This window comes from Vulpes vulpes, chromosome 12 (genome assembly GCF_048418805.1).
Source record: "Vulpes vulpes isolate BD-2025 chromosome 12, VulVul3, whole genome shotgun sequence".
In the NCBI taxonomy this organism is placed as follows: Eukaryota; Metazoa; Chordata; class Mammalia; order Carnivora; family Canidae; genus Vulpes; species Vulpes vulpes.
The window spans coordinates 106,084,680-106,111,804 of record NC_132791.1 but is presented as its reverse complement, the minus strand read 5'-3'; the positions used below and the strand labels follow the sequence as shown (position 1 = coordinate 106,111,804).

Here is a 27,125-nt window from a genome sequence, read left to right as displayed (position 1 = left end):
AACATTTCATCACCTCACCAGGCAGCCCGAATCATTTGGACTCATTCAGTGATGGTTCTGTGCAGTCAAGGTCTCCCCGTGCGCATCTTCACACGGTGGCCAGGACCTGCACCTTTTCCCTCGAGGGACATAGAATCAGTGAAGACACTGAGTCCTTCAAATATTTTAAGACCAAAACCGCTAATTCGCCCAATTGTTTTCCCATGGCCCAGTTTCCAGATCCCTCATCATTCTGTTGTCTTCACTTATCCCTTAATGGATTCCACATTTTTTAATGAATATGGCTTCAGATTACATTAACATTCATGACAGCCATTGTTCTACTGCTGACCCACTTTGAACTGGCAAATAACTAAAATCCCTGAGTCCTTTTTTTTCCCCTCACATCATGCTATTAAGCCATTTCACTCCTCCTCATGACTTAAATAGCTGAGTTTTACTTAAATGTATGTGTGGGGGGGAGGGGGTAGTGGGTATTTTGCATTTATCACCAGTATATTTCATTTTATCACTTTTTCTCTTCTTCCAGTCCGCCAAGATCTTTTAGAATCTTGATTCCGACATATCACACTTTAGCTGTCCCTCATAGCTTTGTATTCGTTGCCAAACACCATCCAGATTTCAATTAGTATGCATTTTCACATGACCCCTTCTCGTCTCTCCAACTGCACATCAGGGAAGTAGACCATGGGCTTTGGAGCCACAGAGACTTGGATCAAAATCCTGGCCCTACTCCTTGGCAAGTTAATAAACTTCTCTGAACCTGTTTCTTTATCTGTAAAATGGACACAGTAATACACACGTCACTGGTTGCCATGAGGATTAAGTGACACTGTACATATGTGAGGCCAGTAGTAGGGTGTCTGGCCTTTAGAAAGTGCTTAATATTAGCAAGAATTGATTACTCTTATCATAAGTTCTTTAGGGACCGAAATATCACATATATCGTCTGCAACCTTACGAGACAGCTCACACATAGCAGGGATTCAATGAAGACTCATTTGTATAAACATGTTTGGCCCTTAGGAAATGACATCAACCCCTTCAAGCATGTAGAGAAGCTCTACAGTATTCACAGAGGATTCTCTTTCAGTTGTGCTTCTAAGAACTCCTTAAACTCCGTGAAGACGCAGCATCGTGCGTGTACACAGAATGTGACCTATCCGGCAGCTAAAGATCATTGCCTGACATCTGAAACAGGCTCCAGAGAGCGGATAAAACCAGTCACCTCAAAATAGCATGCGCGTGCTTAAACATGCATCCATTTAACCCAGGAGCCAGACTCCTCTGTGACATTTCATCTCTGGCTCAGGGCCTTTCAGAGGCTTTATGTAAGAGGACAAAATTCAGGGAGATGCTTCAGCCTCAGTGAAAACAGAAAAAAAAAAAAACACCCACTGAAGTGGGACTCCCTAAGGAAAAGAGCAGGAGGCTTCGGGCAATGAAGCCGCATGTGCCGCCTCTCCCCCTGCACCCCCCTGCGCCCCCCTGCACCCCTTCCCTTCCCCCAAGCTATTCTTGCTGCCTGAGAGCTCCATGCTGTCTCGCCCCCTACTCCAAGCCACTTCAATTTCAGGCCAGCGTTTGTGATGAATGTTATCACACCCTGAACAAACTACAGCATAGATATCCACCTTGACTCTCATACATTCTTTATCGCTTTGCAGAGCCAACTGAAAAGAATGAATTCAGTAATCCAGGGTCAGCCCAGTGAAGCCACAATGTTTTTTTATTGTTGATTTTTTTCCCAATAGATGCTGCTAGAAAGACTGCAGTTAGAGGAGGCTACCGCTGGCCTCTCGCCACCGCTGAGAAAGGTGACATTAACATAGTCCCAACAACATCCTCCCCCCCATGCTGGAACTCTCCTAAGAGGCTGCAGCAAAGACAAGGCTTGAGAACACATCCACACTAGCTTGAAGAACTGATGCTAAAACAGAGGTTGCATGTAGCCCAGAATCACAGGGGCCACTGTTGGAAAGGGACAAGGGAGTTCACAACAATCCCTTCTGGGTAACCACTGTGTATTCCTACGTAGCACAGGCCTTGACACACAGTAGGCACACCTTACACATTTGATTAATTAACAATTCCAATCTGACTGGTATTTCAGGAGAGCTAGGCATGTATTTAAACTCCTTTGAGCTGGGTAACATGACCACACTGCTCCTAAGTGACAGGGATGAAATTCAATTTCTGACTCTGCTTTTTCCACCACATTGGTTCCTAGGTAGTTGAATCTGTCCAAGGAGGGCGCCCAATGAGGTACACATCACGCACACCTTGCATACCAGAGCCGCAAGGTAAGCACACCTGCTCCTGAGGCACCAGCCAGGCAGCAAGCATAGGAGCTGTGCGTGCCAATTTCACTTAGAGGAAGTGAATGAGCAGCGAAAATACGTTAATCCCGTGCACTTGGTCATGCACACTAAGACATGGTAAAAGGAAAAAGAATTTGTAAAACTTATGGTATACTTTCTCCTTCCCACCTAGCATCACCCTCTATTATTATTTCTGAAATGTAATTTCAGAAATAATGCATTTCAGGATACAATTTATCTGAGAAGTGGAATATGAAACTACATTGGACGGCAGCAAATACAACAGAATGCTTCTGGATCCCTACTGAGACCAATTATCAGTGTAGCATATTTCCTTCTCAGTGTGTGGGGAGTCACACATGTTCACTTTCAGAAACAACGGGGAGACTGCTTCTAGGTCCAGAGACTGCCAGTGTCTTTCTTAAGGACAAGGGAAAAGGCATTTATGGAAAAGGCTTCAAGTGAATTTTGCCACCACTATAAACCATTGAAGGGGGGTGGGAGGAGGCAGGAAGCATCCATCATCTGTGTTGAACTCTCTCACTTTCTATCCTGAATTTTTCCAGGTCACAGAATAAACTGACAATCTCGGAGGTATTTATTATAGCCAGAAATAAAAACCATGCTGGCTGAAAGGAAACAGCAAGGTACTAAGCCAAAAGTTACACTGCATTGTAATGCCAGGGTTCATAGAGCTATCTGCCTACAAAACATGAAACGAGCAGATTGTTTCTGGAGATTAAAGAAGATGAAGGGCTCTTTGAGGTGCCAATGGCAGGAAAAGTTCTAATTAAAACCATGCCTTAATATTAAAACAACAAAATGCCATTTTGCCTATCAGATTAGCACAGTTTTAGAAGAATGCAAATACTCAGTGTGGCAAGGGTGAGTGTAAATAGGCATTCTCGTGTATTGTGGGTGGGAATGTAAGTTTTTTCAGCATCTGCAAAGCCTTTTAGAAAGTTTTATCAAGGGATCCCTGGGTGGCTCAGCGGTTTAGCACCTGCCTTTGGCCCAGGGCCCTGGAGTCCCGGGGTCGAGTCCCGCACTGGGCTCCTGGCATGGAGCCTGCTTCTCCCTCCTCCTGTGTCTCTGCCCCTCTCTCTCTCTCTATGCCTATCATAAATAAATAAATAAATAAATCTTTAAAAAAATTTTTTTAAAAAAAGAAAGTTTTATCAAAATAACTTTCCCATTTATAATAATGAATTTCAAACACATCAGAGAGAAAGAATAGTATAATAAACCTCACGCACCCATCACTCAGCTTCAACAATTATCAACTCACAGCTAACCTTATGTCCACTATCCTCCCACCCATGCTCCCCCTACTAGATTATTTTGAAACAGACCTCAGACATATATTTTCATCTGTAAATGGCTTAGCAGATATCTTAAAAGGAAAATAACTTACATATTTTATGTATTACCATATCTAAAAAAAAAATCAATCATTCCCTATTATCATCAATTACCTAGTAGGTGTTAGAATGTCCCCAACTGTCTCATACTGCTGTTCTTAATAGTTCGTTGAAATCAGGACCCAAACAGGGTCCACATATCGCATCTGACTGATAATGTCTGTGAAGGTTCCTTGAATCTCTAAATTCCTTTTCCCCTTCTTTTCCTTCACAACTTACATGTGGAAGAAACTAGGTCATTTGTCCTCGAGATCTTCCCACAGTCAGATTTTGCTGATTGCATCCTTGTGTGTCTTTTACTTGTCCATTTTGTTTACTGTGCTTCCTACAAGCTGGAAGTGGAATCTGGAGACTCGATCAGATTCAGGTTCAGTTTTTTGGGACTTCATATGTGGTAAAATGCAATGGGAGAGACAACACCAGGAGGCCCACAGTGGTATGAACAGTGTCCAGAGGGTTAGGTTGTTCTATCCATCATAAAGTACCTCATCAGCTTTTTCCTGACCATTGCAGATTATTGTTGATGATCATTGCTTAGATCCCCATTTCATTAGGAAATGAAAAATGGTAATATTCCAAGCCAATCATCCTCTCTTCATTTATTAGTTGGAATGCTTCTATAAAGAAATTTCCTTCATCAAATAATTGTTTACCTGAGTACATCCAGAGAGAAAGGCTGGATTCCTTGCCATCATTCACCATTTTTTTTGAATAATGTGGTGGGTCTCCCAGCATCCTCAAAGATTGACCAATGAGTTATTTTTTAATATTAATATAAACTTACAGATTTTAAATATATTTAAAGTATTTTAACCTATTGTAGATATCCTACTGCTTTTACAGGAAAATATAATGCCCCATTTTGGCCCATTCTTTTTTTTTTTTTTTTTTTTTTTCATTTTGGCCCTTTCAAGCTGGATCATGAATTCTTTCCATAGGGCCCCAGAAGTTTTCTCTAATGTCCTTGCATTCTGATAAGACATGACATTTCAGGCACATCTTGTGTGTTTCCTGCCCCAGAGCTGGAATCTGCCATTTCCCTATGGAGCCCGAATTCCTTTTACTGGAAAATTGTATTAGAGACCACATTGGTTCATTGCTACTGAATTGATGACTCTGGCTTATAAACCTTTTTAGTGGCCCAAATTAGAAAATATATGTTTTAAGAGAAAACACATTACGAGTTCATGCTAATACTCTAATTCAGATTTAGGAATCTAGGTTTTTAACTTGTTCGATTTTTACACTTGTAAAAATCTTCTGATTTTTTTGGGAGGGATTGGAAAGAAAGAAAATTGTCAGTATTCACAGACAACATGACTATTTATTAAGTGAAATCTTTTTTCACTTTAACAAAAAAATCTTGGTTCCTAAATAATTTTAAGTATGAAGACCTCTAGTCTCTATCATTTCACTTTGGGGAATTTATTTATGCTAAGGAAATAAGCTGATATGACATCTACAGCAACGTTCTATACAGTAGCAAAAAAAAGGAAATAACATACATATAAAACAATAAACAGAAAATATAAACAATAGTAAGCTCTTAGGATAGTATTCAATGATGATGATGTAGCTTTTCAGGATGCAATTAAAAGAAAAAAACTCAAGATGAAAGCTACCTTTGTTTTCTGTTCTTTTTTTTTTTTAATGGTAATTTTTTTTTTTAAGATTTTATTTATTTATTCATAAGAGACATAGAGAGAGAGGGGGGCAGAGACACAGGCAGAAGGAGAAGCAGGCTCCATGCAGAGAACCTGATGTGGGACTCGATCCCGGGACTCCAGGATCACACCCTGGACTGAAGGCGGCGCTTAAACCGCTGAGCCACCGGGGCTGCCCTAATTTTTTAATAATAATTGACATATTAGTTTCAGGTATGCAACATAGTGATTTGATATTTGGAAGCTATTTTAAAAGAAATAAATCAAAAAGAAGAAAGGAGAAAAAATCCAATACTCTGGCTAAAAACACAATGGACTAACTACTGAATAAATATGCAAAATCTGGGACACCTGGGTGGCTCTGTGGTTAAGCATCTGCCTTAGGCTCAGGCTCAGGCTCAGGTCGTGATCCCGGGGTCCTGGGATGGAGTCCCATTATCAGGCTCCCTGCAGAGAGTCTGCTTCTCCCTCTGCCTATGTCTCTGCCTCTCTGTGTCTCTCATGAATAAATAAATAAAATATTTTAAATAAATAAATAAATAAATAAATAAATAAAATATTTTAAAAATATATGCAAAATCCCAAACAAAATATTAACACATCAAATCCAAATTTAGACTCACAGGAGAATGATAAAATAGAGTTTATTCCAGAGGGCAAGGCTGGCTAAATTTGTAAATATCAATTAATATAATTCATTATATTAACAGTAAAGTGAAGAAAAAGCTCAACAGATTCAGAAAAAGCATTTGATAAAAATCGATATGCATGAATAATAATATCAATTAATAAACACTCATTAAAAATTAAAAATAAAAAGAACTTCCTTCAGCTGATCAAGGGTATTCTTTTTATAAAAATCCTACACTATACATCATTCTTAATAGTGAAAACGTTTCCTATGAGAGCAGGAAAGAAAAAAAGAAACCTACTAGCACCACTCTGTCCAACAATGTAGATCCCAGCCAACAGGCAAAAAGGGGAACAAAAAAAGAAATAAAATTAAAAGATATAACATTTGGGAGGGATTGGAAAGAAAGAAAACTGTCAGTATTCACAGATAACATGACTATTTATCAAGAAAATCCAAAATAAAAGTTAGGAAATGAAAAACTTAAAAATTATACCATTTATAATACCATCAAAACACACTAAATATCTAGGAATAAATCTATTGAAAGATGTACAACACCTCTACCTGAAGACAATTTTTTAACTTTTATTTTAAACTTAGGGATATATCATGTCACAGACTGGAGGACTAAAAATTATAAAGATGTCAATTCTTCAGAATCTGATTCATAGATCCAATGAAATTCGAGTCACAATCTGGCAGGACTTTTGTGGAAACTTCCAGGTTGATTCTAACACATATATGGAAAAGCAAAGCAAAAGACCAAGAAACTCTCGAAGAACAAAGTGGAAAAATGATCACACTCTTGTGATCCTTTGTTGGACGTTCATAAAACTGAACACTAGATAGCAGTAAAACTAGAAGGAAACAAAACCCCAAAACAGCTACACCCAAAAACATGAATGGATCTCCCCAAGCAGCACGGTGAACAAGAGAAGCCACAACGAAAGGAAATGATACCAAGTATTTCCATTTACATACAGTTCAAAGCCATGGAAAGTAAAAAAAACATGGAAAGTTAATTTATGGTGTTAGCAAACAGGAGAGTAGTTACGTTTGAGGAGAAAGGAGGGAGAAGTGATTAGGGGAAAGCATGAGGTTGGCTTTTAGGAGCTGGGAATGTTATATTGTTTAATCTGAGCGATGGTTACACTACATGCTTACAATCTTTTGCACTTTTCTATATGTATAAGTTAATTAAAGAGTGAAAAACCCACACAGTAAGAAATATGGTGAACATAAAGGAAACTACACAAATAATATAGGAAAAAAATAGATATAAAAATGAGTATAGAGGGGCGCCTCAGTGGCTCAGTCAGTTAGGCGTCTGACTCTTGATTTCAACTCATGTCATGACCTCATGGTCCCTGGGATCAGGCCCCATGTTGGGCTCCACGCTCAGAGTGGAGTCTGTTTGAGATGTTCTTGCTCCCTCTCCCTCTGTACCTCCCCCTGCTCTTTCTCTCTAAAATAAATGAATCTTAAAAAAAAAAAGAAGAAGAAGAAGAAAGAAAGAAAGAAATGATTAGGGATGCCTGGGTGGCTCAGCAGTTGAGCATCTGCCTTTGACTCTGAGTGTGATCCCGGGGTCCAGGATCAAGTCTCACATCGGGCTCCCCACAGGGAACCTGCTTCTCCCTCTGCCTGTGTCTCTGCCTGTGTCTCTGTCTCTTTCTCTGTCTCTCACTAATAAATAAATAGATCTTTAAAGAAAAAAGATGATTATAGAGAACAGGTTAGGTATGAAAGGCAAAAAAAGAGTCAATATATTCACAGCTGATGTTCCAGAAAAGTGAACACACCAAACAAAACCAGAAAGATTTTCAAAGGTCTGACAGACGAAAACTTTCCTGAAATAAAGTCTTAACCTATACATCTAAAGGACACACACTGTCCTAGGAAATTCTAATTCACATGCTGGTGAAGTCATTAGACTTCCAAGAAAAACTTCAAGGATAAAGAAAGTACCAAACTGGCATTAAGGTAGAAAAGGAATGAGGAAAATAAATTAGACTCACGATTTCTACAAATTAAATGCCAGCAGAGAATGGAACAAAGCTCTAAATAACCGTGGTTACTGAACAAGACATAAATTTATTAGTCACAATAAAAATGCACCTAACAACACGGAAGAGCAGAGAGGACGGTGGGAGGAAGTGTCAGTGTGCAGATGTCCTTGTCATCACAGCCGGAGCTAAGGACAAAACAGGACTGACACTCAAGTGCAATTTAGAGAATATGATGACTCCAACCTCCTTCACTTTCACCTCAATTTCTTTTTCTTTTGCTCAAGTAAATTTCAGTTTAAAGCATTTAGATTAATAACAGCATTTAGAGCACATTCCATTTCCCAACCCCCCACCGCACACCCCATGCTTGTTTGTCTTTGTTTGCATGTCTAGAATAATAGTTACCAACTATAAAGCTCATGAGGATGTTTCTGGGCAGAATTTGTTGGGGGTATTTTTTATGTACTACTTTTTTTTATATTGCTTCAATTTTTTTATGAAAAAAAAGTATTACTCCAAAAATGAGTGAACTAATCATCTATGCAAGACAAAGGTATTTCCTTTTATTTTTTCTTGCCAAATTGTCAAAACGAATTAAACCTATCCATTGCTTGCTTGATGGAATCAATAAATATTCACAGAAATGGACAGGATTTGTTTTTTCAAGCATATGCCTAATTATTACAAAATGATTAAAGTAAAATAACACTGCTATAGACTGTCTCTCCCCAAAATGTATATGTTGAAAGCTAATGACCACAGCTGAAATTAATATAACACCATATGTTAACTACACAGGGAATTTAAAAAATAATAAAATTAAAATAAAGAAAACAGATCCTCAGTGTGATGGTATTAGGAGGTGGGGCCTCTGAGTGGTGATTAGGTATTGAAGGTGGAGCCCTCATGAATGGGATTAGCATCCTTATAAAAACCCAGACTCCTGGCTGGCTCAGGACTCTTGATGGTGGGGTCATGAGTTTAAGCCCCAGGTTGGCATGGAGCCTACTTAAAAATAGGAAAAAAATTAAAATTAAAAGGGGGAGGGCTCCACAGACCTCACCCGCCACTTCGGTCATGCGAGCCCTGAGCAAGAAGACTACTGACTATGAATCAGAAAGTAACCAGAAAGTAAGCCCTCACCAGAATCTGCCAGCCCGTGACTTCCCAGCCTCCAGAACAGAATAAACACAATAAATTTCTGTTGTTCATAAGCCAGTGTATTGAATTCCATCACAGCAGCCTACATACATTAAGACAGATTCTCATTCAAGTTCAGAGACGCCGCAAGATTGCAGATTACTATCAAGCAGGATTAAATTCAACCAAAATTTCTAATGACAATGACTCCTCAGAATTCTCTCTCCATTTCATAAACAATATTAATAAAACTATTGTTCACTTTTCACATTTTTAAATGGAAGTATCTGAATCGTCTACTAAAAAAATTTAAATGCATGAAGTTCTTACTAAAGGGAATTTACTTAATAATCACCCATGACAGTGGTACAGCTAAATGACAGCCATATTTCCTTTAGAGTAAGACCAAGGGTATCTAGCTTCGACGCCTTCTTTTTTTTTAACTTTTTTTTTTAAGATTTTATTGATTTAAAAAAATGATTTTATTTATTTATTTGAGAGAAAGAAAGCAAAGTAAAAGAGCATGAGCAAGGGCAGAGGGGACAGAGGTAGTGGGAGAAGCAAGTTCCCCACCCAGCAGGGAGCCCGGTGATGTGGGGCTCCATCCCACAACCCTGAGACCATGACCTGAGCTGAAGAGAGACTCTTTTTTTTTTTTAATATTTTATTTATTTACTCATGAGAGAGAGAGAGAGGCAGAGACACAAGCAGAGGGAGAAGCAGGCGCCATGCAAGGAGCCCGACGTGGAACTCGATCCCGGGTCTCCAGAATCATGCCCTGGGCTGAAGGCAGCGCTAAACCACCAAGCCACTGGGGCTGCCCTGAAGAGAGACTCTTAACTGACTGAGCCACCCAGGTGCCCTGCTTCTACACCTTCATCATTTTCCTAATCTGTAGGGAAATAAGGAAGAAGCACCTCAAGTCAAATAGGATATATTAGAAATATAGATAAAAGAAACGTTTTAAAAGAAAACCAAGAAGTGGGAGCGCCTGGGTGGCTCAGTCGGTTAAGCCTCCAACTCTTGATTTCGGCTCAGGTCAGGATCTCAGGGTCATGGGATCAAGACTTACGCCAGGCTCTGAGCTCAGCGCAAAGCCCACTAGAGATTTTCTCTCTCTTCCTCTTCCTCTGCCCCTCCCCCTGTTCGCACCCTCTCTAAATGAATAAAATCTTTTAAATAATTTTAAAAAATAAAAGAAAACCAAGAAAAATCTCAGTTTTTCAGAAGCTAGAATAAGGAAGACCACTATCAAATTTATATGTAATTTAAGCATAAGTTTTTTTCTCAATATTTAAAAATAGACAAAGTACCCAAATCTTCCCAAATTTCCAAAAAGAGACACTTAAAACTCAGAATTATTCATTAGCATTTGAACCAATATCCCATTAATATACTTGTTTTTTTTTAATTTCCCTGACAAACCATTTTTTGTATTACCAGACTATTTCAATATGTACTGATTATAATGTGTTGGTGTGATGTTTTGCTTTGTTTTCATTAAAGGAAATAGAGACCATTCTTAATACATAAGAAGCAGACAGCCAGAGAATGCAGAGTCCAGAGGGCTGGGGTGGTGAGGGGGTTGGGGTATATTCCAGGGAAAGGAAAACAATAAAAAAGCAAAAAAGCAACTCATTACCTGCTGAGCTGTAGCATCCTGTTGGACATAAGCTACCTGCCCTGGGTCTGTAAACAGAGTCTAGACAAAAAAAAACAAAAAAAACAAAAAAAAAAAAACAACAACAAAAACAACCTATCAATACATCTTTAGATGGCTTGCCTATACATGAAAAATTATCCTACTGCTAAGCACCAAATTCTTGACAGACTTAATTCCCACATAGCTAGTAATAATCCTTCATTAATAAAGAAGATAAAGATAGTATTCTTACTTTTAATCAAAGCCTTTCATTTAGATGGTTCCAAAGAGATTGTGTAAGTTAACCATCTCAACTGGCTAACATACTTGACAATTTTACTCTTAAGCAAAATCTCTCTTGAGGTTGAAATGTTACAGCTAATTAAAATGTATGTCACAAAAGGGTACGAGACATGGCATGAACAGGGTGCATACGTTAACACGTAACACTGTATTACAGTAGACTCGCAATTAGGTGAAAATGGATGGAGACATCAGACAGACAGAAGACTACTACATGCACAAGGATATCTTTCAAATATGAATGCATGCTTATTATCAAAAAAGAAGTAGAAGGGAAATAAACTGATTTTAATGTTCCATAGATTCATTCCTGGATAGTCAGTAAAATCATAATTGTTAAAAGTTCTCATTATAAACACATAATAATTTGGGCCATGATACAGCAAAACTAACTAGAGAAGGAAAATCTTCAAAACTATTTTAGCCAGGGCACCACAGAATATCACTAAGCCAGAAAAATATTCTTTCTTCTCATTTGCCCAGGCCTTTAGCAAAGCTAGGGGAATAAGAACTATGTTTAAGTTTTGATTCCAGAGGTACACGTAAGAGAATTTCAGCCAGTTGTATGATTTCTTTGACTTGCTATTTAAAAATTATCACAAGTGGGACACCTGGGTGGCTCAGGGGTTGAGCATCTGCCTTTGGCTCAGGGCATGATCCTGGGGTCCTGGGATCAAGTCGCATATCAGGCTCCCTGCAGGGAGCCTGCTTCTCCCTGTACCTGTGTTTCTGCCTCTCTCTCTGTGTCTCTCATGAATAAATAAATAAAATATTTAAAATAATAATAATAAATAAAAAATTATCACAAGTGTCAGAAGAGCATGTAACTCTTGCTCTTGGGGCTGTGAGTCTGAGCCCCACACATTGGGTATAGAGATGACTCAAATAAAATAAGTAAACCTTAAAAATTATCATAAGTCAGACATTTAGTAACAGTCATAAACTAAAGCTGCCTATAGGACATTCTTTACATAAACCATCTGACCTTATTTTATTTTTTTTTACCTTATTTTAATATATTTAGGGAATTCAAATGAAGCAGAGACATACTAAGAGTAGCATCGGACAACTTGGTGATTTCATCTTTATAGAGATTTGAAAGTTATTAGTAAGGTAGGCCCCACTTCTTGGGAGTGATTTGAGCCTCTTAATTAAATAAATATTGCATGAGGGCAAATTTTTATTACCAAGATTCTACTATAAAAGTATGGAATTTATTTTTTTTAATATTTTTAAAAGTGCTCTGTACATTCTAAAGGGCTAACATACAAACTAATATTTATATATATATATGTGTCATGCATTTGGCAACTAACACTCCAAGTCAGGGAGAGAAAAATAAAATAAAGTGGTTCTAATTGCACTGTTCTTACCTTTGCTTCTATTAGAGTCCTACAAATCAGTAAATGATCAATTAGTAGCAGTTCATAAGTGAGTAGTAGGACTTTCTGCTTATACATTTAGCTGAAATAATTTGTATGTTTTCACTGACCCACCTGTGATGAATCTATACAGAACTACATGCCATTTTTGAGATGGTTCTTGATACATAAGAAAAGTAACAAGTTGATAATCTAGTCAAGGATCACTGGGACAAGAAGTCCTAGGAGGCTAGTGCTCTGACACCTTTTTGCATTTAATTTAAATAAATAAAGCATGTCTGCCTCTGCCAGGTTGGTGATAAGCTCCTGAAGAGCACACATCTTTTCTGCATCATAGCTCGTATCACCAGCACCTAGTGCAGTAGCTTGCAGAGAGTAAACGTAAGTCCTTGGGGAGTTGACCAATTAACAAACAAACTGTAAGCAACAATCCTTCACGTGCCTGTGCGGCTTCCACAGGATGGATGTACACCAGTGTATGCTCAGGACCATCCACTGACGTGTAGGAGGCACCATCTGCTGTGTACACCACCTGCTGGGGCGGACGAACCTGGTCATCGGTGTAGACAATCTGAGCCACAGTTCCAGCGTCGGGAACAAAGTGTACCTGGGGCAAAAAGCAGCAAGTGTGTAGCAAGTGTCCTTGTAGCACAAAACCAATCTCACAAAGACATAGGGTTGATTAAGCACAGTACATGATTGAGTTTCTAAAATACCCCCCCAATGAAAGGAGAATGAGAACTGACATGTTTTCGTCTATGCTGTTAGTGACTTGGGAGACAGGATCCAAGGAACTTGTCACTGATTTACTACTTAGTAAGTATTAGGCAACCGATACCAATTCCGCTTTGCCTCAAATGTCTAAGGCAGGCATCTCTTTGGGGGAGTCATGAGGAACACTTAGCTAATCCTGGAAACGTGACTGAAGATTCCTGGTTGACAGTATTACCAAAATACAAAACACAAATTATCCTGTAATGTAAAACAAATGTCAACTCAAAAGCCGATTGCTCTCAACATGTCATAAATATTCCGCTTTATAACTCATGGTGCCTTCCAGCAGACACATTAAAACAAGGTCACTTTCTTTCCTACGTGTTTTTTTCACACTCAGAGGCTGGACTGGAGGCCTGTCAGTGACCATATGCTGAGCCAATGAATGTTGCAAAACTCTTCCTTGCCAGCAAGCTAAAGATGCAGAAAATCCTAACCAAGTACTTTTAAGGGATTTCAGAAAACTATTTCAGTTGTCACCAGGGTAAATAATTTTCTACTTACCAAGAACTAAACCCGAAACTGAATTCTATAAAATGCTTTCTGAGTAGTCAGCTTTGGAGGTTTGAATTCTTGAGGCCAGAGCTTGGCATGCAGCCTGACGCCTGATATTGAAGGTATGGAAGCAGATGGCCAAAGCACACATTTGGGAGAGAAATAATTTATGTGCTGATACTGAACTTAGGTTGGAATCTTTACTCTTATACCATCTTGGCTTCAGACCTAACTTTTTTTTTTATTTCAGTGTTCTCCAGCGGAGAGTAGTAGATTCCAAAGATGACATGAGTGAATTTAATCCCCAGGAAGAAACCTGGGAACCAAATGCAATCCAACCATCACAGAAGTAAAACAAACTTCCACTTCTATACAAGTGATTAGTCCAACTGCTACGCAAATTTGATTTGTCCATGAAGATACAGTTTGTTTACTGCAAGAATAAGACTTAAAACAATTGGCACAGCTTTCAGTGCGACAAGACAATTTTGGGACTTTAGATTTGTTCATTAACATCAAAATCTGGTCTCTATCACTCAGTATTTTGCTAAATCAGAGCTCCTGGCTAGGAAAAGAAATAACTGGGAAGGAGAGCAATGAGCTGTGCTGTTTACTCTCTGGTTACCTACAAAATGGTGACTCTGTTTTTGAATGGACTACATTTTCACTTATAAACAAAATACAGGGCAGCCCGGGTGGCTCAGCGGTTTAGCGCTGCCTTCAGCCCAGGGCCTGATTCTGGAGACCCAGGATCGAGTCCCATGTCAGGCTCCCTGCATGGAGCCTGCTTCTTCCTCCGCCTGTGTCTCTGCCTCTCTGTCTCTCTGTTTCTCATGAATAAATAAATAAAAAATCTTTAAAAAATAAAAAATAAACAAAATACACCAAAATACATAGCTATGTGAGAGTTGTCTTCAAAAAGCTTTCTATGAGAAACAGAATAGCATTCCTCAGTTATTCTGCTGGAAGCATCACTGGAACATTTTTTTTAAGTATTCAGATTCAGACTTTAAATCATACTAGAAAATTTATTTAATTCATTGTAATATCTGCTGTATTTCTTAAATTAAGTAAAACGTGTATACTTAAGTGTTTGAGTGTTAACTTCCTGACTTCGATAGTGATACTAACATTATGTAAGTTAATGAAAACCTAAATTAAAATTGCATGTTTATTACAATGCTGAAAAGTTAAGTTTTACACTTTGGCAACACATGGCTCCATAGGACTGCTGATTATTCCCAAAATTCAATTCCACACCAAAAAAGCAGACATTTGCCTTTGTTAAGAAGAGTCAAAAGAACATGCAGCTGGTTATGATCGCAGCCCAAAAGGCAGTGATCATCCATTACAGCAGCATTTGGAGAAGTGACAGCCTCCAGAGCGACTGACTCAGTGGGACAACTTTCAATTAGACCTTTACATTCTGAATTTGAGAGGAAAAGAAAAGGCCACTCTATAGACATACTCTGTGCTTCATGACACACGAAGAATCAGAACCCTACACTAGGTAACATGAAAGAAACACACGGGAGTTGGAGGTTTTCAGCATCAAGAACATAAAATAAAACGGGGCAGGGAAACAAATCAAGACACTAAGGTGCGGAAATGGCAGAGGAGCTCATGGGTGGCGGCTGAGCCCTCCTGAAGCGCAGTGGCCTGGACTGATGGAGCACTGCAAGGGCTCAGACACTCCCGGCTCCTTCTGCGAGAGTCCTGTGAGTCCGCTCCCTCGTTACTGCAGAGAAGCAGCGATTTCTTTAACTGTCAGCAAACTGTACCCAACCGTAAAACTCCTACCCACACCATGCTGGGAGGGCCACTCTTCACCTGTGCCGCGCTTTCTTCATGGTCTGCAGACGGAGGCCACACGTGTGAGCTTTCGTCCTTGGGGTCCATCCTCCCCCTGCTGCACAGCTCCACGTCCAGGGCACCTAGAGCAGCACGGCGTGGAGGACGGTCATCTGTCTCCCACGCATGCGTTCATTAAGCACAGAAAGACCCCTCTGCACCGGGCCTGAAACGAGAGAGAAAGGGAACCAAGTCTTTAGGTGGATGAATACATTTTAATAAATTTCCCCCACAAGGAGAAAAAAAAAAAAGAAGAAGAAGAAGAAGAAGAAGAAGAAGAAGAAGAAGAAGAAGAAGAAGAAGAAGAAGAAAAGCTTTGTAAAAGGTAACACAGCTGGACAAAAAAAGGTGAAATGGAGAAATTGTTTGTAACGATAACACAATGTATTGCACGCTCGCTTACGTTCTAGACACTCAACAGGTGGGTGTCACTCTCACTGAAAATACTGAAGGTCTGGGGCGCCTGGCCAGCTCAGACTGTAGAGTACATGACTCTTGATCTCAGGGTTGTGAGTTCGAGCCCTATGTTGGGGATAGAGTTTACTTAAAAAGTAAAGAAATGAATGAATAAATACTGAAGGTCAACAAGATGGAATAAAATAGGAAAAAAGATGCTGCAGGTAGATCTCTGAGTTTTGCTGATGAGGAGAACGACGGTCCTGGAGGGTGAATGCAGGTGAGTGATGGGTTGGCACCCACGCCTGACTGGCACAGCCCCAGCCAGCTATCCCCTGCACATACTCAGACACGGACTTCCCATACCACCTACTCAAAATGAACAGCAGAATAAAACAAGGGGGAAATGATAGGCAGAGGAGACTGAGTTTTCTGGGCCACAATCTGGTGAATACAAATGTAGACTCTGTTTCCCATTTGGCCAATGGAGGATTGATAATGAGCAAATCACAAGCCTTACTTAAACATCCACATGCACGAAATCTATACCTTGAAATGTTATTCTTTTCCAAAATGGGTGTTTTAAGGAAATCAATCTTCCCTTTTGATGATAAAATACTGACATGTTAAGAGTCGTGTGAGAGGGGCACCTGGGTGCTCAATCAGTTAGGTCTCCCTTTGGCTCAGGTCATGATCCCAGGGTCCCCGGATCCAGCCCCACATTGGGCTCCCTGCTCCACGGGGGGCCTGTTTCTCCCTCACCTTCTGCCTGCTGCTTCCCCTGCTTGTGCTTTCTCTGTGTATGTGTGTCAAATGAATGAATAAAATCTTAAAAAAAAAAAAAATTGCTTCAGTTTAAACCAAAAAAACTCAAAAAAAAAAAAAAAAAAAAAAAGGAGCCGTGTGATATTTGCTGCTTAATAGGGCAGCTGCACCTGACATACCTCCTCTCGCCATCCCGTTAAAGCGGCGTGCATAAACAGGAAAGGTGAGACAGCTCACAACACCATTACACCAGAGGTGAGGAAGACCACTGGCCCAGATCCAGTAAGAATTCTCCCCATTATTAATGGAAACAAGCAAAGAAGCATGTTTTAGACTGCACATGCTCCAATTTCTGAACCAGAATAAGACTCAAAGAAGAAAGAAAGAAAACACTGGAGGGGCTCCTGGGTGGTGCAGTCGGTTAAGTGACCAACTCTTGGTTTCAGCTCAGGTCATGATCTCAGGGTTGTGGCATCAAGCCCCACGCTGGGCTCAGTGCTCAGTGTGGAGTCTGCTCGGAATTCTCTCTCCCCTCTCCTCTTTCCCTCTGCCCCTTCCCCTCTCTAAAATAAATAAATAAAATCTTTTAAAAAAACAAAAAAGGAAAGGAAAAGACTGGAATATCCCATGTCCAGGCCTTACTCTGGAATACAGGAACTGCCACATTGCAACTGCCTGGGAGCCTCTTCTGAGCCACTGAGGAGCCTGTTCCTGCTTTTCTTCAGAATTGTCATTCCTTACCCCCACCCAAAACCAACCCCCCCCCCAACCCACACACACATATTCACCCTGCATACACCCTACCTTTCTCCTCTCCATCAGAGGGTGCTTGGAAACAATGCCCACATCTACCAATGGATGATGCATAGACAAACAGGTATGCAGGAACTTTCTGGATAAATGGAAGTGTAGACCTTGTATCTAGACCTTGTATCCAGAATGAGGTTGTGGTTACACAGGGAATACATGTATCAAAAGTCATCAACCCATTAAATTAAAATATGTGTAAATTAGGGGTGCCTGGGTGGCTCAGACTGTTGAGCAGCCCACTTTTGATTTCAGCTCAGGTCGCAATCTCAGGGTCCTGGGATCTCAGCTTAGGTCATGATCTCAGGGTCCTAAGATGGAGCCCAGGTCAGGAATATGTGCTCAATGGGGAGTCTGCTTGAGATTCTCTCGCCCTCACTCTTTGTCCCTCCCCCCAACTTGTGCGTGCACACACATGCACTCTCTCTAAAATAAATATTTTAAAAATTAACTAATTAATTATGTGTAAATTATACCCTAACGAAGTTGATTTTTTTAAAAAAGCATACCTCCCTTACATAAGAGTACTATTAAGCATTTTTAAAAAGATATTCAGGGTGAGCTGTATAATATGTGAATTATACATCAACAGAGCTGTTATTTTTTGGGAGGAATAAATATATTAAGAAATCTAGGAATAAATGTCACCAAAAATATAAAGCTCTACATAAAGAAAACCACAAAATTATACAAGAGGATGTAAAAGGGACGGCCTGGATGGTTGAGTGTCTGCCTTTGGCTCAGGGTGTGATCCTGGGGTCCTGGGATCGAGTCCTGCATCAGGCTCCCCACAGGGAGCCTGCTTCTCCCTCTGCCTGTGTCTCTGCCTCTCTCTCTCTCTCTCCGGTTTCTCATGAATAAATTAAAAAAAAAAAAAAAAGAGGATATAAAACGCCCAACATTACAAAATCACAGAATTTTCCATATAGGAAGCAGTTTTTTAACTTTTGAAATAGTTTGACAGAGTAGCTGCAAAATGGTAGAAAGAATACTTGTATTTCTTCAAATTTACCAAATGTTAACATTCTACCTTTGTCTTTCTCTCTCCCTCTTTTGCTATTTGAGAGTAAGTTGCAGACACATGCTATTTTCTTACTGAATTCTTAAAACCTATTTCCTAAAAACAGGACTTTTTCCCATGGTAGTACTACCAAAACCAGGAAGTTAGAATGAAACAGTGTCATTACCTAATTTGCGGACCATTTTTCGTATTTTGGCACTTGTCTAATTAATGTACTTCATAGAGAAAGAAACAACTGTTTTTTCTGGCCCTAGATCTAATCTGGCATTTTACACAGTGCATCCAGTTGTCGTGTCCTCCCATCCTCTCCAATCTGGAACAGTCTCCTAGTCTTTCTTAGTCATCCATGACCTTGAGATTTTTTAAATACACAGGCCATTTATCTTTCAGACTATTCCTCAATTTGAATTTGTCTGATGTTCCTTCATGGTTAGATTCGGGATATGTATTTTTAGCAGGAATACCACAAAAGGGATGTTGTATCCTTCCTACACAGGAATTTGAGATTGTTTTTTCAACTTGATTCAATGATTGCATAAAATACTCAAGTGCATGCTATGCTAGGTGCTGGGGATGGGGCAAGGACCAAGGCAGGCTCATCCCACACACTCAGGAAACATGTACAGCCTTAAGTCCCCTTCTGTATTTGTTTTCATTTCTAGGAAGGCACTTATGATTTCAATTTCAAAATCGGAAGGCACAAAAAGGTATGCAGTGGACAATCTCCCTAACTGGAATCCCTTAACCACCCTTCAGAAGCAACCTATATACATTATTTCCTGTCTATCCTTCCATAGGATATATATATGAATATATAACCAAAAATACAGGGACATGTGGCTGGCTCAGTTGGTAGAGATGCAACTCTTGATCCTTGGGTCGTGAGTCCATGCTGGGTGTAGAACTTGCACGCATGCTTGCACACATATATACAAACATAAATACAGCTTCTCCCACCACAGAGGGCAGCATACTATTGATTCTACACAAAGTAACATCTCTTCTAAGTCATTTTGTTTATCCTACAAAACACCATACCTTCTACATTACTCCATATTTATATAATCATTTCCTCATACTTTATCACAACTGCATCATTTCATTGTATAAATATATCCTGATTTATTTAATCAACCTCCTGTTGACAAACACTGAGGCTACTTCTAATCTTTCACTATTACAAGCAACACTGTGATGAATAACTTGGGTGTTGCTTTACATTTGTTAGCATCTTGAATTCTTTTGAAGTCTCTAAGGGAAGATGTTGAATCTTTAGCGGCTGTTTGGCTGGCAAGCCATTACTATTCTCAAATTCCAGCAGTGGCACCCACCTCCCTGTGCCTGGTGCATGAGGGCCCAGGGGACACACGAGGAAAAGTGCTCTGAGCTGCAGAGAGGCAGCAGTCAGTACGAGAGCACAGTGCTTAGAGCTTGGGCTCTGGACCTGGATTTGGGTAGCAATTATGAAATATAACTGACCTCACACAAAACACAGATGTTCTCTAAGTTCCTGTTCCTTCTCTATAAATGGGGATCATAAGGCTATTGAGAGAATGACATGAAATAATGCATGTGAGGTGCTTAGTACATTGCCTGCTATATAACAAACACATATTAGCTTTTTAAAAAGTGTATTCAATCACACTGCATTTTTCTGTCAAATTATCTGGCTCTCCATCTCAACTGTAAGTTCCTACAGGCCAAGGAATGTGTGTGTTCCTGAGAGTAATTCTAGATCTGACATGTGGCATGCTTGATAATTTGTATGCAGTGTTTAAAAAGCTATCACAGCATGCCATGGGAAAAGAGGACCCCTAATCCCAACTGGGTGCTCAGAGATGACCTCAGAGGAGGGCATTTGAAGGAAGGACAGGAGCAAGTAAGCAGAAACAGGAAGGAACAGGATGTTTACCCCAGACTGAAATACCCTGTTCCTAATCTTTCCCAAATAAGGAAGTAGACATCACATAACATAAAATACCAATAAACTATATAAGATAAGGACAAAAAGAAGAAGAACGGAAATAACTACTCAGTAGATATCGAGCAAAAACAACAGAACTGCTCATCTACACATAGGAAAGGTTGCATGTAACATTGAGCAATAAGGATGTGAGATACTGCCCATGGTCCAAGTTCTCAATAATTTTAGAATTTCATTAGCAAATAAAGAAACTCAAGATGGTGAAGATTCTTTAATTCAGAAAGTGTCTGGAATCCAAAGCAGTGCCACAGAATATCCTCTTTGTAGTTCTTGTTCTTTACAATATAGTGATAAAACCTATTGAGTTTCTCAACCTATGAAACTACTTCAAACACCCATTACAGTGACATTCTGTAATTATTTATTTATTTAATAAATTGCTCAGGAAAACTCAATTCTAAGGGGTGCCTGGCTGATTCAGTCAGTAGAGCATGTGACTCTTGATCTCAGGGCTGTGGGTTCAAGCCCCACAATGGATGTAGAAATAACTTAAAATCTTAAAAAAAAAAAAAAAAAAACAGGTGCGTGTGTGGCACAGTAGGTTAAGCCTCTGACTCTTGTTATCACCTCTGGCGTGATCTCTGGGTCATGAGAGGGAGCCCCACATCAAGCTGAGTTCAGCAGGGAATCTGCTCTCCCCTTCTCCCTCAATCCCTACCCCCACTTGTGCTCTCTTTCTCTAAAATAAATAAATCTTAAAAAAAAAAAAAAAACTAAGTTCTAGACATGACTCCACTACTAAATAAGTCATTTTTTAAAAGATTTTTATTTTTATTTTTATTTCTAGTGAGAGAGCAAACACGAGCGGGAGGGGCAGAGGAAAAGGGAGAGAGAATCCCAAGCAGACTCCGTGCTGAGCTTAATCTCACACCACCTGAGCCAAAACCAAGAGTTAGACTCTGAGATCACAACCTGAGTCAAAACCAAGAGATGGAAGCTTGACTGTCTGAGCCACCCAGGTGCCCACTGCTTTACACTCTTATTTAAAAATGGGGACACTGATGCTGGAGGATATAAAGTGATTTATTTAGGGGTGCCTGGGTGGTGCAGTTGGTTAAGTACCCAACTCTTGATTTCAGCTCAGGTCGTGATCTCAGGATTGTGAGATTGAGCCCTGCATGTAGCTCTGCTAAGTGCAGGGTCTGCTTGGATTCTCTCCCTCCCCTGCTGTCCTCTCTATGCTCTCTCTCGCTCGCTCACTCTCTCTCTCTCAAATAAATAAAATCTTTTTAAAAGGGGGAAGGGGAGTGTAAAGTGGTTTCTAAAGCCTAATCCTGCCTTAAGCTTAGCCCTCTAAGCTGCAGAGTGTAGAGGAAAATCTGCAGAATCTCAGCTGAACATCCTAGCTGCCAGACTGGCTCATCAGCTCACTAGTATATAACTTTGGCCACATCACTTGTTTATTCTCTGAGTCCTAAATATCATCATATGGAAAATGGAGACATTCATTACCTCCTAGAGGGGCACCTGGGTGGCTCAGTGGTTGAACGTCTGCCTTCGGCTCAAGGCATGACCCCAGGGTCCTGGGATCAAGTCACACCTTGGGCTTCCCGCAGGGAGCCTGCTTCTCCCTCTGCCTGTGTCTCTCCCTCTCTCTCTGTGTCTCTCATGAATAAATACATAAAATCTTTTTTTAAAAAATTACCTCCTAGATTACTGTGAGGGTTCTATGATACATGGGGAAAATTCTAGTGCTCAAATATGTCAACTTTTATATTTACAGATGAACTGTACGAGCTTCAGAGTTTTCAAAACATTTCTTATCTTTTTTTAAACCTAGCAGTTGGGCAGCTCAGGTGGCTCAGCAGTTTGGCACCACCTTCGGCCCAGGGTGTGATCCTGGGGTCCCGGGATCAAGTCCCACATCGGGCTCCCCACAGGGAGCCTGCTTCTCCCTCTGCCTGTGTCTCTGCCTCTGCGTGTGTGTGTCTGTGTCTCATGAATAAATAAAATCTTTTAAAAAATTAAAAATTAAAATAAATAAAACTTAGCAACTGATCAAACAACAAATGCCCTCCCTATATACAAATTTCTTTTAGGGTAAGGCTTATCAGATTTGTGTTCCCTTTTTTAATTTATTTCTAACTGCACAATGCATCGAGTCCTGTTGATGTGAACTTGCAGAAGGTGGAGAGGAAGAGTCCAGGGACAACCTAGTGTGTGCAACAGGCTGGTGCTGACAGACTCGGCTGGGGACAGATGTCCTTCCCCTCCTCACAAGGTTGCCTCTCCTAACACCTGAAAGAAATGATGAACCGCACACTCCACCTTGTCTGGAAAATGGTCACGCATCTTCCTGGCTTTCCCCCCTTGTCTAAAATGCTATAAACTTCATTTCTAGAAAAGGAGGACATGACTGCACTTCCGTCTTCTCTTGAGGGGCTTTATTGAACAGGTATTAAGTACTTAGTACATGCCAGGTACTGTTCTGGGTCCTTAAAAAACATCAGTGTATCAAAAACAAAAAAGATCTTGCTTCCTTGAAGCTTCTCGTCTATTTTTATTTTCTTGAATAATGCCGTAGACTTGAAAGTATGAGCTTTAGAGTCAAACAAATCTGGGCTCTACTTTCCCAATCCACCACGCTCCTGGTAGATATGACGTCAGTAAGCCACACACAGATCCCCAGTCTCCTCGTCTGAAAATCCAAATGATCTGCCCAGCAAGGATGTTGTAGGAATTAACAATCTGTATTTTGTCAAGTCTATGATGCTTTTTCTTTTTTCCCACATCTTAACATTTCTGAACTAGGGATCTATTTTACAACCGTGGTGTCCTGCGGTCACTGTCTCCACCGTGTCGGTCAGGATGTGGATGCCGCTGGCCGCTTGTTGTGACCTTGCTCATGGTCATTTATGGGCCCTGTCCTCGCTTCACTGAGTCGTGTGTGTTGTCCACACTGGACGCCCTGAGCCTAACTGCCACTTTAAATATCTTCAGAGATTATACTATGATTTGGCATTAAAACTACAAGGGAAGCAAATGTCCATCACTGGGAAAATAACTTTAACAGCCAAAGGCCTGTAGGACCTGGATATGGAAGACAGTGAGAGGGATGAAGCTGCACTACGCACCACCATTTCTGAGATACGAGGAAAGACAAGCCTGCCACAGGTCGAGGGAAAAAACACCAGGATCAAAACTCCCAGGATGGTTCTAGCTGCCTGGAGGAGATTCCCAGAGATAGCGGATGACCTCTTTTAAAAAGTACTGCATCACCAACACTATTTTTTTTTTTTTTAAGATTTATTTATTTGAGAAAGGGGGACCACAAGCAGGAGGAGCTGGAGAGGGAGAAGCAGGCTCCTTACTGAGCAGGGAGCCTCACATGGGCCTGGATCCCAGGACCCCAGGATCATGACCTGGATTGAAGACAGACACCTAACTGACTGAGCGACCCAGGCGCCCCAGGAAACACCGCACCACCACCACTCTTGGTGGCACAGAGATACGTCAATGACTCGGAGTCAAAAGTGATTCTGAAGAGTCAGATAAAATCGGAATACCTTAATCAATTTCTTTCACTTACATTTTCCTTTTTATGTGTGCATAAGAGTGACGTGATAAAAATCTATGTCTAAATAAATCTAAAAGAGCTCTTTCAATAAGTATATAATAAAAATTCTAAGTGGCAAAAGCATTTGTATCACAGTTTAACTGGCAAGGCCTTCTCTTTTGTAACAATACATAAAGCAATTATGTATCTTACCACTAATGTCTCAGATTCAATAAAACATGGTAACAATTGGGATCACAGGGCGTAATGATGAACATTGAGAAATGGTAACAATTTTTCCCCTCACTTTGTGAACATCAGATACATAAAAAGGTGAGTGAAAACCCTGCTCCTGTGGAGCTCACTGTCTGGGTGGGGAGATGGACAGCCCACCTCCCAGCTCGCTCCAGGTGAGACCTGCATGAGAAGGGTGACAGTGCTGGAGAGTAAGGGGGAGGAAGAAGATAAGATGAACCCCTGCTTTTCTAGCCAGTTCGCTATAAGGTTGGGTCTAAATATGTCAATGGAGTGTCCTAGAGCCCCCGGCCTCCCCAGATGCCTGCCTCCCTCCTAGTTCCTAGAGTGCCCATCCCGACGCCACAGCACCCCACCTCCCCTGGAGCCTTACCCCTCATCATCCACCGGCCTGGTTCCCACCAGCATTGGGCCTATAGTGCTAGATGAAGTCACTACTCTGAAGCCACCCAGCATTTAAAGTGGAGAAGCTCTCACTTCATCACCTGTACACAGAGGTGGAAGACAAGGCGCAGATCTGCCTTCACAGGTAGATGTGTAGCCGAGATAACAGGTTGAGCTATAAATAAAATTTCACTTAAAATGCTATTATATGGGGCACCTGGGTGGCTCTTGGTTGAGTGTCTAACTCTGGTTCAGATCATGGTCCCAGGTCCTGGGATCAAGTGCTGCACTGGGCTCCCCGCAGGGAGCCTGCTTCTCCCTCTGCCTGTGTCTCTGCCTCTCTCTGTGTGTCTCTCATGGATAAATAAATAATCTTTAAAAAATAAAATCACATAAAATAAAATAAAATGCTATTATGCGGGGCACCTGGGTGGCTCAGTGGCTGAAGCGTCTATCTTCAGCTCAGGTTATGATCCCAGGGTCCTGACCTTGAGCCCCCAATCCAGCTCCCTGCTCAGTGGGGAGCCTGGTTCTCTCTCTCCCTCCACCCCTCCCCACTGCTTGTGCTCAGGCACTCTCTCTCTCTCTCTCAAATAAATAAAATCTTTAAAAATAAAATAAAATGCTGTTACGCATAGTGATTAAATTCCACAGGACTACTGGTACATTATTAAGACCTGGAAACGAAGAATTCAACAGAGGTTTCTGTACTGGCCTGGCACCTTCTCTGCCTATTTATGCGGAAAGAGGTGTCCCACATTCCATATCGTGCACTTACAAATTAACTTTCCCAGCTCATTACAAACCGACTAATTATCATAAACTGCTGGCTCCTTCCCTAAAAGCCAACACTAGACACACCTAGAAAAGAAGCTAGAGGGAGGTCGACAGATTTGCAAAATGAACATAAAATGTGTGAGAAAGAGAGTGAAAAAAGTGGAGTCCCAGGCTGGGGAGGGAGCTGTGGGTAGGCTGGGGAGTGAGAACAGAAGGGGGGGCCAGTCACCCCAGAAGGGGAGGCCGAGGCAGAATATTTCCAGAATGTTTCCCTTGCCCCAGCATTTCCCTGAGCTCAGGCGCCTGCATCACGGTGGCGATGCTGGGCAGGGCAGCCAGCCCAGGGCTGTGGCGGCGGGAATCCTCCAGGTAGCAGATGAAGGCAGATGGGGCCAGGATGGGAGTTCCTCTGGGGCCAGTGGGGTGCCGCTGAACCCAGAGGCCCTCGGGCCTAATACACAAGCAACTTCTTATTTGCCCTATCACCTGATGGCTTGATCCACTGTCATTCTTTGAAAGAGTAGGAACAGCTATATGGTGACTTCTGCTGACCCAAGTAAAAGAAAGAGCATCCTTCAAAAATATTCATGTAGAACAGGAGCAGTTAGAGGTGTGCTGCTGCCTGAGCTTGTTTCAAATTAGTTTTTTGGGGTTTTTTTGTTTGTTTGTTTGTTTGTTTGTTTGTTTTTTTAAGATTCTATTCGTTCATTCACAAGAGACACAGAGAGAGAGGCAGACACAGGCAGAGGGAGAAGCAGGCTCCTCGCATCGGAGCCTGATGTGGGACTCTATCCCAGGATCCCAGGGTCACGACCTGAGCCAAAGGCAGATGCTCAACCACTGAGCTACCCAGGCGTCCCTCATATTAGTGACCATAAATACTACAGCTCCTGGAATAGGAATTGGGATTTGTCCTACTTATAGTGCAGCAGGCTTTGGAGTCAGAAGGCCTGGCTTAAAATCTTGGATCTGCCACTTAGGGCTCTTAACAATTGGTTTACTCTCTCTGAACTCCACATTCTTCATCCAGAAGGACAAAGAATGAAGTATATTAGGTATTTAATAATAGATAACAATTGTAACTAATGTATAGGATATATAGACATCTTTGTCAAGAAATAGGAAACCCTTCTGAAGTCATATTTAAGACTAGATTCCACTTGAGAAATGGAAAAAAGTGATTTCACTCTATGTATAGTGAAAAAACATGCTCAGTAAGGGATTAAGTTTTAAAAAGGGAGCAAGAAGATTATAGGGAATCCAATTCTATGACATGGAATAAAAGAATTTCAGAATAAGAAGAGAAATTCCTGGCCCAGGCTTCTCAAACATGTTTGGAAGATAGCCCTGGAAATCAATGTTCTTTGCTGGGTACCGTTAAATATTAATCTATTATCACAGAATAATGATAGCTAATATTTTTAAAGTATTTACTAAGCAGTAGGCATGTTCTAAGTACTTTACCATACACTGATTCATTTAATCCTCATAATAACCTATGAAGTAGGTATGTTATTACCTCCACTGTGTAGGGGAGGAGAAAGAGAGAGGTTAAAAGACTTGTCCAGGGAACGGAGCTAGCAAGAGCTAGTAAGTAAATAGCA

General features: G+C 40.8%; 1 protein-coding gene across 6 annotated transcripts in view; it reads right to left on the bottom strand.

The window, feature by feature from the left end:
* Positions 1-27,125, bottom strand: part of PRDM10 (PR/SET domain 10) — a 96,864-nt gene that overhangs the window by 47,197 nt on the left and 22,542 nt on the right. For 4 of the 6 annotated variants that reach the window (XM_072729330.1, XM_072729333.1, XM_072729331.1 and 1 more), the window contains exons 2-4: positions 15,616-15,802; positions 12,959-13,123; positions 10,832-10,891 (exon numbers count right to left, since the gene is read on the bottom strand). In XM_072729330.1, the coding sequence (XP_072585431.1) occupies positions 10,832-10,891; positions 12,959-13,123; positions 15,616-15,684 (294 nt within the window). In that variant the 5' untranslated portion in view covers positions 15,685-15,802. The remainder of the gene's footprint in view (positions 1-10,831; positions 10,892-12,958; positions 13,124-15,615; positions 15,803-27,125) is intronic. The other 2 variants (XM_072729332.1, XM_072729335.1) reach the window with 1 other exon arrangement.